The sequence below is a fragment of the Bufo gargarizans genome, chromosome 8, assembly GCF_014858855.1.
Source record: "Bufo gargarizans isolate SCDJY-AF-19 chromosome 8, ASM1485885v1, whole genome shotgun sequence".
NCBI classification, from domain to species: Eukaryota; Metazoa; Chordata; class Amphibia; order Anura; family Bufonidae; genus Bufo; species Bufo gargarizans.
Window position 1 is genome coordinate 151,866,460 of NC_058087.1, and position 15,564 is coordinate 151,882,023.

The 15,564-nt window shown below is 42.8% G+C and overlaps 1 protein-coding gene across 1 annotated transcript in view; it reads left to right on the forward strand.

The window, feature by feature from the left end:
* LOC122945456 overlaps positions 1-15,564 on the forward strand; it is a 200,344-nt gene that overhangs the window by 123,583 nt on the left and 61,197 nt on the right. The window contains exons 25-27 of the mRNA XM_044304524.1: positions 6,566-6,703; positions 7,001-7,163; positions 7,288-7,409. Of these exons, the coding sequence (XP_044160459.1) occupies positions 6,566-6,703; positions 7,001-7,163; positions 7,288-7,409 (423 nt within the window). The remainder of the gene's footprint in view (positions 1-6,565; positions 6,704-7,000; positions 7,164-7,287; positions 7,410-15,564) is intronic.

The following is a 15,564-nucleotide window of genomic DNA, read 5'->3' on the forward strand; positions in this document are numbered from 1 at the left end:
CACTTCTGTAGACCTTAAAGGGGTTGTCCACAATTTACTTTTTAAAATTCTGCCCCCCACCCTGCGGGACCTGTAAAGAGAACTACACTTACCTGCTCAACTTGATCAGTTCTGGCTTTGGTTGGTCCTGGCTGTCTTTACTGCAATTCCAGTCCCCACTGTGGAATACAGGCGCACACATGCATGGGCATATTACTCAGGTTGCCAGGTGGAGAAGCGGATAGTGAGCGGGAAAGATAGGTGGAAAACTTCACCCCAGAAAAGCAGCTTTTCTTGGGTGAAGTTTTCCACCTATCTTTCCTGCTCACTATTCGCTTCTCCACCTGGCAACCTTAGTTTGATAAAGGTTATGTTTGGACCGAAACGTCACACCGTATTGTGAAGTTGCCTATTCTAATTAAAGAACTACCTTTCTGCATTGAAATTGGAGTGCCATTGTCATATTTACTTAACTTTGTCTGGCCGGGAGGTCAAGACAATCTGCACCCTATCACATAGAAGACTAGAGTGCCGCGCCTTTTCTTTAAAAAAATGGGCATATTACAAATCCATGCGTTGTGGACCAAAGTGCTGGGGCATAACGGACGATTGGATACTTACATCACCGAGGATGTTATGAGGTCATTGCTGGAAAATCTGCCCTCTTCTATGAAAGAGGACATGTTGGGATTGCTGAGAGAGCTCAAAAGAGATATACAAAGCATTGGAGACCGCGCGCAATTGGAAACTAAGATGGCGGAGTTCGCCACTTCACACAACTCTCTCATAGACGCTCAGTCATGAGGCTATGGAGGAGGATATCGCCAAGCTGTCAGCCAAACTACATGACTTGGAGGACCGGCACCGCCGAAATAATATTAGAATACGCGGGATTCCAGAAAATGTGGAGTCAGCCGAGCTGAAACAATTACTCAATGAGCTTCTTAAAGCAGCATTGCCGACGGTAACTGAGAGAGACCTAATCATAGACCGCATCCACAGAGTGCCGAAACCGCAGGGCTTGGACGCCTCCCTAACTCTGGACGTCATTGCAAGGATTAATTTCTTCATGATTAAGGAGTCATTACTGAAAACTTTGAGACGAGACCCCGTGCCATCTGATCTCTTCAAGGGAATCCCTATCTACTCAGACCTCTCGGCAGCAACATTGGCCAAAAGAAAGGAATTTGCTCCCATCACCAAAATACTGAGGGGACATCAAGTAAATATCGGTGGGGTTTTCCGGTGAAGTGGTTGGTCATCTACAGAGCTATGGAGACTGGGTATTGCGGATGTGCTAGTGGCCTCAGCTCTATACACAAAATCCCGGTGACAGGTTCCCTTTAAAGTCTGCTACACGACTGAAAAGAAGCAGGGATCTGGCAATGGGGGATGCACTAACACAGCTACAAGCTGCAGAGAAGAGGCATAAACTACATCAAAATGCCTCTTCGTTAGCTGAGTTACAGAAATGCAGGCTACACTTGAGGTCACTGCTCTTATATCGACAAGAGCTAGGAATGAGACACCTCAAAGCAAATTTTTACCATAGGTTAAACTGAAAGCAGGCAGAGACTAGGATTGACAGACTGAATTATGCCAACTCGCTAGTCACTCACCCACAGAAAATAGCCAATGCTTTTGCATCTTACTACTCCTCCTTATTCAATCTAGGGTCGTATCATCATATCCCCCAGCCCTCCTCAGCTAGAATATCCTCTTTTTTAGACTCAATATCACTCCCCACTTTGTCTCCCGATGCCTTAAACACCTTAAGGCCCCATGCACACGGCCGTTGTTCACAGCCGTGTGCGGGCCGTGGAACCGCGGCCTGGATCCCTCCTGAGAGCAGGAGCGCACGGCGTCACTGGTTGCTATGACGCCGTGCGCTCCCTGCTGCCGACACAGTACAGTAATACACTGGTACGATCTATACCAGTGTATTACTGTACTGTGCCGGCAGCAGGGGGCGCACGGCGTCATAGCAACCAGTGACGCCGTGCGCTCCTGCCCTCAGGAGGGATCCAGGCCGCGGTTCCACGGCCCGCACACGGCTGTGAACAACGGCCGTGTGCATGGGGCCTTAACCAACCCGTAACTAAAGAGGAAATACTGAACCATTAAAGCCACCCCAGCTAATAAAGCATCGGGACCAGATGGTTTCCCAGCAGAATATTATAAAACTTTCCATACTACGTTACTCACATACATGGCTTTATGACGTCTGATAATATACCTCCTGACATGCTCTCAGCCACAGTGGTCACCTTGCCCAAACCAGGGAAACCCCATACTGCTCTGGAAAAATTTAGCCCAATTTCTTTACTAAATTCTGATTTACATTTTTTTGCCACCCGAATCAATAACTTTCTGCCCTCCCTCATCGCTACTGACCAGGTAGGCTTTGTGCCCGGCAGACAATGCAGGGATGGTACTAGACGTATGATAAATTTACTTCAGATTGGTCCAGGGCCCCCACAGTCTTTGTCTCCTTAGACGCTGAAAAAGCGTTCAACAGGGTTCACTGGGGGTTACTGGACCAAGTGCTGAAAAAATTAGGATTCCAGGGGCACATATTAAAAGCTACTGTATAGCTGGTTTATACTCCACCCCCTCTACAAGGGTTTTAGCCTCAGGTTTTTTATCCAACGTTTTTCAAATTACCAACGGCACTAGACAAGGGTGCCCACTATCACCCCTTATCTTTAACATGGTTATGGAGCTGTTGGTGGAAAAACTCTGCACATGCAGGGACATCTCGGGTGTATTGGCAGGCGAGCGCTCCCATATAATCGGGTTATATGCCGATAACGTTATTTTGACACTATAAGACCCCCTAAGATCCTTAGAGGCAGCTTCCAATAGTATCACTTAGTATTCCTCACTCTCTTACTGCAAGCTTAATGTCAACAAAACCAATGTGCTACCTATCAATATTCCGGACACCCTGAAAGGCAGAATAAGTAACCACTTTCAGTATATCTAGGCTGAAAATTAAAATCATTGGCTTATCTGGGAGTGGAGCTGACTCACTCTATCAATGGGTTGGTTACCTCCAATTTCAAAAGTCTAAGGTCAGAACTGCAGAAGGATTATGCTAAGTACTCTAAAGTGCAATTATCCTGGATTGCAAAAATAAACACAGTTAAAATGTTAATTCTGCCAAAGATTTTGTATACATTTCGCTGTATTCCACTTAAATACCGAAACAATTAATTGAGCAACTGCAAGAGGATATGACACGTTTTATATGGAATGGTTCCCATCCCAGAGTCACCAAGAAGGCATTACCCCCCCCCCCCCTTTCGTTTCGGAGGCTTAGGAGTTCCAGACTTGTATAATTACTACATAGCTAATCTGCTGGATCAGGCCATGAAGTGGTGGTCTCCGGCCGCACCCCATCAATGGTTGCATATAGAGGAACACTTTGCTTAAAGGAAGTCCCTGAAAGCATTATTAGCAGCACATGGGTTAAAACCGTACAATTATCCCCTACTTCTAAATACCATTTAAGCCATCTTCGCTTGGACTAGATTACATAAGTCCAGAGCACACACATATCTGGATTTTAGGTCATTTCCTATCACGGTCCTTGAATACCACATCCCTACACTTTCTCTCACCAAATGGTTGGATTGTGGCGCTGACACCTTGGGCTGCCTCTTCGACAATTCAGTCCTAGCTGATTTTGAAACATTACACTCCAAATATGCATTGCCTAATTCCCTCTTCTATCAGTATTTGCAGATTCGTCACTTGCTATCTAAAAATCCCCCACAGACAGCGTTGGATAGAGATGACCCACTGTACTGGTTATTTAAAGTTGATGCCACGCACCGCTCCAGCATATCTGTATGGTACTCAGTCCTATTATGAACTAACAGCGGGGGAAAACAGCCATTTATGTTAAAATGGGAGGCCGAACTGGGGAAGGAATTCCCACAGACCTCATGGACAGCTGCTTTATATTGGACTATGAAATGCTCTAGGTGTATTAAAGGGGTTCTACACTTTGTTTAAACTGATGATCGATCCTCTGGATAGATCATCAGCTTCTGATCGGTGGGGGTCTGACATCCGGGACCCCCGCCGATCAGCTGTTTGAGAAGGCAGCGGCGCTCCAGCAGCGCCGCGGCCTTCTCACTGTTTACCGCAGGCCCAGTGACGTCACGACTAGTATCACTGGCCTGGGCGGGGCTAAGCTCTGTTCACTTGAATGCAGCTTAGCCCCGCCCAGGCCAGTTGATACAAGTCGTGACGTCACGACGGAAAAATGTGAGAAGGCTGCAGCGCTCCTGGAGCGCTGCTGCCTTCTAAAACAGCTGATCGGCGAGGGTCCAGGGTGTTGGACCCCGGCCGATCAGAAGCTGATGATCTATCCAGTTTAAACAAAGTGCAGAGCCCCTTTATCGATACTGAACAGAACAGGAAAATTCAACTTAGATGGTACCTAACTCCGAACAGGTTATTGTCATGCCCCACTCTGACGATGTGCGGAGGTCGGCCAGGATAGCAGCACGAGTTTAGTGTTTGTTTTGGAGCCGTGCTGGATCCTCCTCTCATCAGGTGCACTGGGTGGGGTCATTAGTTTAAATAGCATACCAGCCCAGTGCTCTGAGCGGATTATAAGGACCATTGTGGTCTTAGAAGCTAGGAAGGAAGGTTGTCTGTTCCAGCTCAGAAAGATAAGCCCAGGCACGGGCTACCTTTAAGGTCTGCATGTGGGCTGAGCAGTGCAGGGAAAGAGGTCAGGGATTAGCTAGGAGGTGACCCTTCCCTTGTCTCTCGCCCAGAGCCTGGTTGGTGGGTTATCTGTGAGTCTGAGTGCACGCCCGCCGTGACAGTTATCTCATATCATCCCAAACTATTCCCCTCTATGTTGAAGGGGCTGTGGACACATAGGTACTCCATTCCATATGTGGTGGCAATGCCCATCGGTCAATAGCTTCTGGGTAGCTATATCAAATATTCTGGAAGAGGTGACGAGTCTGCAAACAACATTAGAGTCGGAATTGGCTATCTTAAGCCTGGGTCTAGACGAAGTCCCATATGAAGCTAGGTGGATTGTAGCCCACATTCTAACTGCTTCAAAAAAAAGGTAATAGATCGACACTGGAAGATGGCACAAACTCCCTCAACAAAGGAAGTAAATTATCATATGCACTGTGAACTGGTTTTTGCCCAAACTATGCAGTCCAGGATAGTAGCACACAATAGGTGGCTTATGTGGTTATCAAGCACTTATGCCACGCCATTGCCAATAAGTGTCACCTGAGCATAAGATATTAGGTGCTAAAGCTTAGGGCCAGTGAGAATAAAAATGTAGATGACAACTCATTATGGTATCTGAGTATCAGTATGTATGCGCATGACTTCTAAATGTGTAATAAGGAACACTCCTTTATTATGTTGTCTTTATAAGTTGTATTACTTTATCTTATTTACCTGTACAACTGTCCGTACATGCACACTTAGAAAATCCTCAATAAAAACTGATTGAGACTATGAAAGGTCTGCTACTAGTGTGCCCACACCAGTATTCGGGTTATTAAGCGCCACAGACATACGGTACCTTGGCTCCCTAGCAGCCAGATCTATACTGCCTCGCGGCAGGCTCTAGTGAATACGTATGGTTAGCCTTAATTTCATACTAGAGGTTTCAGAAGGCTGATTTTGGGTTCACTGGCAGTGGTCTGGACGGTGACTGTGTGCTCCCTTACACCTTCTTCCAGGTTCTTTGAGAATCACTCAAAATATCATTGTTGTCATGCCTCTACCCACACCATATTATGGACATATTCATTGCTTATAGTACATAATAGGGTACAAAATGTGTTTTAGCTGCCTTACCCACTGTAGTGAATGAGTCCGTGAGAAAAGCATACCAAACACAGGTGGCCCTTTAAAAAAACTAAAACGTTAAAACTCATAGGGCTCATTCAGGCAAGCAAGCTCCAACTCATCCATGCACCGCCTGGAAAAAAGGACCTTATGTTAAATGGACCGCACACGGATGGTGTCAATGTGGTCCTTTTTTGGGTGGGAAGGGGGGGGGATTGAACCTAAATGAGACATGCTGTGATTTTTCTGCGTTGACTGAATAATCCGTGTGGAAAATCGCACATGTGTTTTGGTCCATTGACTGTAATGGATCAGCGTTCAGTCCGTATGCAGTCTGTTCTATACTGGGACAGCACCTAGATGGGGACATTACTCATCTGAATGAGCCCTTACTGTGCTTTTTCAACCATGATGTTTCATGACTGTTGATAGGACTATAACCAGTCTGTTCCTTTAAGTAAATTGGGTAGAGTAGGCAATCTAAGTGCGGTCGCTCCACAATTTTACATGAATGGAAGTGTGTCTTTTGGTGCAGGTCCAAGTAGGCAAACACCTACAGACTGCCAAGGTTTTACTTGATCTATTCTGTTGTTGTTTTTCCTCATAGACCGCTGTAGATATTATTAGGAATAGGTATCGTAGGCATTTTCATAGGATTATTGCTATTAAATTGTATATCTTTTTTTACATTTTTTTTTATCATTTACATATTGATTTAAGAACATTACCTAAAATTATTTTGTAGGTCACCTACACCACAAATGAAGCAGAAGGAAGGGTACATGTCAAGATGGAAGAAAAAGAATTGAATTTCTCATCAAAGCTCCATTTTACAGAAAACGCTTGTTTAAACGTTGTACAACTGAAGCATTCTATACTACAGGTTGGTAATGGCAGTCTGGAATATTTGATAATCCAGCACTTATCTAGGTCATTCATGATGGATTAGGGGGAACCTTACTGTGTACATCCTTTAAATACAAGCTCTTGCCATGTTTTATCGATCAGTAAAGGAGTATTCTCTGCTCCCAAAATATACTAAATAAGATCCCACTATAAGGATAGGGAAGGGATTACAATGATAATTTCAAACTAAAATTTAAATTGGCAAGTTGTCTGCAATCTAACTAGCAGTTAGCTTTAAGGTCATTATCTAACACAAATGTTCCTACTATTCCAGTTGAAGAATCTTCCAGCATTAATAGAAATGAGAACACAATATGAAAAGAGACATAAAACAGTTGCTCTCGAACATAAAACCATGTGGGGCAGAAAAGAGTTGAATTTGGCGGCATCGTACAATGGACTGTTTCCAAAGTTATCTGGAGGACATGAGATGACAGGTGAAATCCCCTTACAAACCAATGCAGAAAAACTGTGGGGACAAATATAGTATTTATCCTACAGTACATCTAAAATCTGGGGCTAAGAAATGCATTGACTCCTACCAACTATTTTTTGTTGCAGGTGAATTTTCCCAGTCTCTTTTCCTGGCTGCTCTTCGACAGGCCAATGTTAGTATCGGTATAGAGCACTCAGATAACAGCCATCAAGATCATATTGTCCTTGGCTGGAACACTAAAAACCAGGTATATCATCTATCTATCTATCTACAGTATCTATCTATCTCCATCTCTCTATTTATCTTTATATATAAAGACTGAAGTGATTTTGGGTCCACAGATAAATTACATAGAAGCCATTTGTTGTTATTCTGCATTATTAAAGAGGACCTGTCCCCGCTCCTGACATGTCTGTTTTAATAGCTTCATATATTCACCATGTAATAACAATTCTGGAGCATCTATTCTTATGGCGCTATGATGTGCCATTCCTTTATTATTTCTAATAGAAGTTATGAATAATTGCTAGCAGTCTGCAGTAAGGGTACAGAGGGGAGGTAACCAGTTGGGGATGTGTCCCTGCGCAGTCTGAAAATGGCAGCACTGACTGGCTAGAGTGAGTCTATGCAGGTAAACACCCCCAACTGGTTACCACCCTTCTGTACCCTTACTGAAGGCTAATAGCGATTAAAGGGGTTGTCCCACGGAAAATATTCTACAGTTTTAAAACCAGCACCTGGATCTGAATACTTTTGTAATTGCATGTAATTAGAAATTTTGCATAGCCACTGAGTTATTCAATATAATATATCTGTATAGCGCCACCTGCTGTTTGTTCTTTTTCTTATTTCTTTGACCTGCTCACTGAGAAGGCCGCACATGCTCAGTTTCATCTTTTAACTGCCTCCTGAGCTGTGATAGGGAGAGCATGGACACGCCCCCTGAGCTGCAGAAGAAAAGACACTCCCCTTAAGCTGTCAGCTTGATATAAACCTAGCAGAGCAATGAATGGGGAGATATCTGAAACCATGTGAGGTACAGGGCTGGTTCTTGCTTTGTTTAAAAGGAGCTGTCATGTACAATATGATGTCTGATTTTCATTTTATACATTATTCATGGGATAACCCCTTTAATTCACAACTGTTAGGTGAAATAATAAAGAAATGGCACAACATACAGTCATAAAAATAGATTTGCCAGAATTGTTATTACATGGTGAATGCATGAACCTACTAAAACTGGCATGTCAGGAGTGGTAACAGGTCCTATTTAAAGGGGTTGTCTCACTTTAACAAATGGCATTTATCATGTAGAGAAAGTGAATACAAGGCACTTACTAATGTAATGTGATTTTTTTTTATATTGCCTCCTTTGCTGGCTGGATTCATTTTTCCATCACATTATACACTGCTCATTTCCGGGGGTTATGACCACCCTACAATCCAGCAGCGGTGGTCATGCTTGCACACCGTAGGAAAAACTCTGGCCTCTCTGGTGGCCGGGACTGTGGGAGCATGCATAGGCACACATGCACAGCATCTCCCGCCTGGCCATCTCATATGTGCGCTGTGGCCATAACCCCTGTCTATGAGCGGTGTATAATGTAATGGAAAAATGATTTAAGCTAGTGAAGGAGGCAATATGGACAATCACAATACATTAGTAAGTGCCTTGTATTTACTTTCTCTACATGATCAATGCCATTTGCTAAAATTTTTACCTGCCAGTTAAAATCATATAGCAACATATTTCATTTTTGTCTGATCAATTTTTTATGTTTTGATTGTAGATTTTGTTAATTTTATTTCCTGAACATTATTATGGGGCAGCCATCTTGTCTGAGCTGCTCTTAACAGCATTTGCAAAGCATTTAAAAGAAATTGCTTTATGGCAGCCTCATGGACCATAGACACAATGGTCTGGAGGAGACTCACTGACCTCTATAGGAGAGTTTTCCAGGCCGCTCTGTGACCTGTGCAGAGCTCATTGTACAAGGAAAGAACAGATAAGCCCTGACAATCACCTATTGTGAATGATGGATCCTGTCTTATCTATACACAGAGGTGATATCATTACAGGCAGGATTAGAATCAGTTAACTGCAGTAAAGTAATCTGTACAAAGCAAGGAATGGCGCCAATTATTAGATATAGTATCCAGTGCAAAAACTGCAGGATTTTTGATTTTAGTTTAAATATAAAAAGTCACATGGAAAATTAGAAATAACATCATCAAAAATTCTGTTAAACATAAAGAAGCGATTTTCCTTTGAGCTCTCTAAAGTTCACACAATTATCTTTGGTCTGCATGTTACCACTCAAGACAACTGATAATTTACATAAATTGAACCTACATGGAAAGTTAAGCAAGTTTATAGATATTCCTTGACCGGTCTTACAGCTGCCATCAGTGCTGAGATATGCTGTGCAAAATGTTACATATTTGATCTTATCAATGAAATAATTTATTTAGCGGTCAGACCCCTGAAGACTATAGAAAATGGTAGGGTCTTGATCAGTCATATTCTGTAGTTTAGCAAGGGAGCAGGAGTGGATTGTCCATTCCTCCAGCAGTGCACTACGGTCGTTCAAGACTAGGGACAGACCTAATATCTTCCCAGGTCTATCCACATCAGTGGCAATAAATTGACTGCAGATCACAAAGGCACCAGGCTTCTTATAGTCTGATGTTGGGTTTATTATTCATCATTTTAAAGGGTATCTGTCAGCTAATCTTACTATATGTAACCCAAGCCAATCATAACGTGGCAGTGGATTGGGCAGACTAGATGGCACAAGGGGAGGTACACGGAGCGGGTAAAGAGGCGGGTCTGGGCTCTTAAAGTAGGTGGGATTGAGCTCTGGCAGAAAGCATGCCTAGGCTCCTGTAACAGTTATGCACACCTCACTGGGCACTTAGAGGCCTTTATTTGCCTACGAATCAAAGTTATTTTTCTTCTCTTCCGAGTTTAAGCCTACAGTTTACTTTACAGCTTTCGATATCATTTTTCTGGTTGCCATTGGACACAGTCAACCAAGGTGGTGGTCAACAAATCTTAAAATGTGCTCAAGTTTCAATGTAGACTCATGGTGTCATATTCGACAACTTAACATTAATAAATATTCTAAATAAAGACATACTACCGATATGGATTAAAATGGCCGCAGTCTTTATTAAACGGGGGTGGGGATAACCATAAATATGACCAAAAATCCATCAATCATTAACTCCTTAAAATTGCCACATTGTTTAATAAAAGTCCATTACTGAACTGATCTTCAGTCCACCCAGAAGGCTGGGCGACTAACCCCCCCCCCCCCCTTCCTATTTAACAAGACCAAAAACTGGGAGGTCCCGTGGGAGACGATCTTCCTGCTTGGATTTTCAAACGATGACAGCGCTCCTCATGGTAAGTGACCTCCGTAAATACCCCAAATTCCAGCCACAAATGGACCTTGTCCAATCCACATCAAAGGTTAAAATTAGCACAATGCCCAGCATCCATCCTGGCCAATCGAAACGCTGTCCTCGTCACCGGCTAACTAGAGCATCTGAGGAGAAAAAGAAAAAACACAAAAAAGACAGGAGGGGGGGGGACCATACAAGAACATATTGTGTCTCAATGACACCATGAGGGGCAAATGCCAATACTTCCCTTGCCCCTGTCATTCTAACTTAGCTGATCTCCTCTAATGAGGACATTTCAGACTGCTGTACAGTACCTGGTGTAAATGTGAACTTTGTCAGGGAACAATAAATTCTGGAAGCTTTGAAACCTGAAGAATTAGGAATATATCGCTGGATATCAGACGTGTCATAAAAAATTATAGTGGTTGGATTTCAATATACCTCACTAATAATGAAAATTATCATGTACCCGTTCCTGGAGAAGAGGTTGTGATAACTACCGTATGATTGAGGGCATCCCTAAACTAAATTAGGACTTATGTACAGTCCATTGTCTTTGTATGGCTCCATATAACTTCCAAGTTGCACTGAGCTGTAATATGAAACTCAATGGGGTCATTTATTAAACTGGTGTAAAGTAGAACTGGTTTAGTTGCCCACAGCAACCAATCAGACTCCACCTTTTATCTTCCAAAGGAGCTGTGAAAAATGAAAGGTGGAATCTGATTGGTTGCTATGGGCAACTAAGCCAGTTCTACTTTACACCAGTTTCATAAATCTCCCCGATGGAGTTCTATGGATTTCACATTGAAGCAGAGATATTTTCTGTTGGATTCTGCATGAATCCGAATCTGAGAAACTCACGGTGGAACGAGAGACTAACCCTATGCTGTGAGCCTCTGTGAGTGGACTCTGTAGACTGAAAGCTCATGAAGTGGCATGGAGCCAATATGTGAGATTCTCAGCTTTCTTCAACAGTACAAATATCCAACTAATGGCTCTGCCAAGTGGTGGGAAGCCCTGTAAGCAAAGCTGTGATGGAAAGTTTAGAAATGAACAATAGTTTAGAATTGATTAATTAATATTACTTTCTTGGATGATCATTTATATTCATTGAACTTTCATGGGAAAATAGAGAAAATATATGCCAGTTGGCTTGTATGAGCTCATATTGCTGTCTGCAAATTTATGTGTGAGAGAGTCCAGTTCTCAGAAATTAAAAAGCTCAATCAAATTTGGTGGGACAGTTCTACATGTAGAGGCCACTCTGATCTCATAGACGGAAAAAACACATATAGGAATGTGTTTACTATCACTAACGCCTTATGTACATGGCCATAACTGTTTTGCAGTCCGCAAAACAAGGATCCTGGCCGTAAGCATGCGGCCATCTTCTTTTTCACTTCAATAAAAATAGATTTTTTTGGGGGGGGCATGGAATGGACGTGCGGATGCGGACAGCACACTGTGTGCTGTCTGCATCTTTTGCGACCCTATTAAAATTAAAGGGGTTATCCCATCATAATGATCACTGTTAAATCTGTTAATGATTTGACAGTGATCATTTTTGTAAATATACTTTATTAACAAATCCCCACCGATTAGGATAAAATTCATACCCACTTACCTGATTGTTGTGACTCGGTCTCCCCTGGTTACGACCACTGTTCTTCTCCAAAAGCCGGAAGGTCGCGCTTGCCCAGAAGACGAGCGCGCACGCTGCCGCGCATGCGCGACAGTGACTTCTTCCCAACCAGAATAGTACAGAGCTGCGAACGCGCACGCCGGCTCTGTAGGAATAAGTCACCATTGCGCATGCGCGGCGGCGTGCGCATTCAGTCCAGCGCGCGGCACGGCCGGGAGAAGACTTCAATCAAGATGAAGCCCGCCCCCAGCCAGAATCCAGGAAGTGAACGCACGGTGGCAGCAGGTAAGTATGAAAACGCTTAGTGGGATAACCCCTTTAATGGGTCCACAAAAAATGGGGATCAAAAGTGAACCAAACATTATGTCCTGTGCATGAGCCCTAAATGTCAGTTCCCTTTTAACCCTTAGTATGCCAGAGGTTTTTTTGTTTTTGTGTTTTAATTTTTCTTTCCTGTCTTCCGGGAGCCTTTTATAATTTTTTTTCCCATTCACATATCCATATGAAGGCTTGTTTTTGTGGGACAAGTTGTACTTTCTAATGCCACCATTTAATATGACATACAATGTAGGGGGAAGCGATAAAAAATTCCAAATGTGTCCCTACGGCATTACCTATGCAACAAAACTGACCTGTGCACTATATTCTCTGTGTCAGTCCGATTACAACACTACCACATTATGTGTCGGTTTTATATGTTTAAATACTGAAAAAAATCTATTAAAACTTTTGTAAAAAATTTTTTTTACATTACTATATTCTTAATTCCATAACTTTTTTTTATAGCTATGTCTACTGAGCTGTGTGGGGGCCCATTTTTTGCAGGATGATCTTTAGTTTTTATTGATACCTTTCTGGAGTGTGTGCGTCTTTATCACATTTTATAAAAAATTTTAGGGTAAGAGAAGCGATGGAAAAATGGCAAATCGGCAATTTTTATACTTTTATTCCATTACGCCATTTGCCAAACATTGTCTTACTCTTCCCAGACTAACAGAAAACAAAGCCAACTCGTTGTCGACACCATTTACATAGGTGGAAGTTTACACTGCATTAAAGCAAACCCCCTTTAAAGTGTAAATGTAATTTTTTTTATTTGCTAGTTTATTACAATTAGGCATGTATACCTTAGTTTGCCAATGATTGTCAAAGGATCTGTAATTACCTTATAATAACACCTTTAATTAATGTCCCCCATCCCTTTCCACTGGTTCCTTTAAAGACCGTTGCTGGGGCTTGTCTGTCTTCCCTTTAGTGTAAACAGAAGACAGAGGGGTATTGCATGCCTGTGTTAGGCTTCAGAGTGAGGAGGCGTGTCTCTCAGTAATACAATCTGATTGGCTGGCAAGAAGCTGTTAGCTAAAGCAAGTGTGTACGGGAAATGAGGGAAGGCAGTTTTGGCCTCGGAAAATTGACAGAGGAGCCATCTTGAGAACATTCTCATATTGTAGAGGTTAAAACAGCTGTAACTAAGGGAAAAACTAAAGGAAAACAGTGGCATGTGAAGAAACTAAAGATTTATGCATAATGCTGCAGCAGCGGTAACATTACTAACGTATGCTAAAATTGATCTTTTTCGATGAAAGTCCAGGCCCAAACAGCCTCTAAGCTTTGTGTTATATTACTTTTAAAGATTTGCTTTTACCCTGATTCCTCAACGTATGCAATCAAGCTTTTAATGGACAGCCCCTCCTACCCAGAATGTAAGAACCTAGAATCACAATAATTCCCAAGGAATGAAAAGATCCATCATACTCTACCTATCGACCTATATCCATACTGAATAACCATCTGAAATTGTTTGCCAAAATTATGGCTAACTGCCTCAAAGGCTTTTATCCTTCACTGATAAATCCAGGGCAGGTGGTGTTGGTCCTGTGTGAGAGGGCAAGAAAAATACTGTACTTCTTGCTTAATACATCTGATCCAGTTTGCTGCTGATGGCCCTTCTCAGCACTGTTGCTGAGAAGCCTTTGATAGGGTTGATTGGCAATTTATGACTTTGGCATAAAAAAAAGATATTGCACCCCTGCCTGTTTCGTCAATGCCATCATGTCCATTTATTATTTACCGACAGCAAGGGCCCTAGTTAATTGCACCCTCTCTCCATATTTCACCACTAACTCAATCTGCCAGGGCTGTCCCCTTTCCCCATTACCTTTTGTCTTCACAGAGGAAACCAATTTACAGGCCCTACAGGAGAGGACACCAGCATAACGTAAACAGGACGGATCCGTTATGCAGGCCATAGACTTCTATTATGGCGGAAAGAATAACGGAATGCCTCTAAAGGTATTTCGTTATGGAATTGCGTTATGGTCCGGGGTGACGGAATCCATAATGCAATTCAGTAGGTACCACAACACGAACCGAAAACAAATGTCAAAATATGAAATTCGCTCATCCCTCTTAGCTTTATCTGATGACCTGCTATTTATAATCACTAATCCTCAGAGAGCTTTCTCAGTAATAAAGGAGCTTGACCTTTTTGGCTGTAAATTAACTTTACCCTGGATGCCCAATCAGAACAGTCCCTAATGGTGTCCACCTCCTGTATATGGATCTCAGAAATGTTTAGAGGCTAATATAATATGACAAAATAATAACAAATACAGGTGCACTCTGCAGTCTCACTAAACCCTCAAACTGATTTTAAAATTGAGAGATTAGTCAACATGTCCTACGGTGTAGAACATGTCTAAGCCCGGGCACCACGTCAAGGTTTCTCAAGTAGCTCGGGACCTAACACTCTCCTACCTGAGCCGTATGGGCGATACCAGGAGCCAGTGGGCAAATTACAGGAGCATTAGGCCGACTCACAAGCAGCTCACCAGTTACCTCCAGCATGTAACCATGCTTGCAATGGGAGGAGGGAGGAGTCTGCGAGTCTCACTCAAGACTGACTGATATGGCCCAGGCCTCACAGGTGCACCTAAATGTAGCCTGTAGATGGAAAACAGGCACATTTAAATTGGAGTTTATACACCTCCAGGAATCTATATATACAAACCAAAAAGACAAGGTGGCATTAGCAGGAGGTGCTCAAACCCACATGCAGTCGTGCATATATACAGGGGAGCAAATCCTGCACTTGTGGCCCGTTGCTAATGGCGATCCCCAGCAAAATGCATACGGTGGAGGATGCCCGCGGCGAACCACAAGTACCACAATAGACTTCTCACACAAGGTAACAAGTGCGGATGTCATAATCAATATAACAAAACAATAACAAATACAGGTGCACTCTGCAGTCTCACTAAACCCTCAAACTGATTTTAAAATTGAGAGATTAGTCAACATGTCCTACGGTGTAGAACATGTCTAAGCCCGGGCACCACGTCAAGGTTTC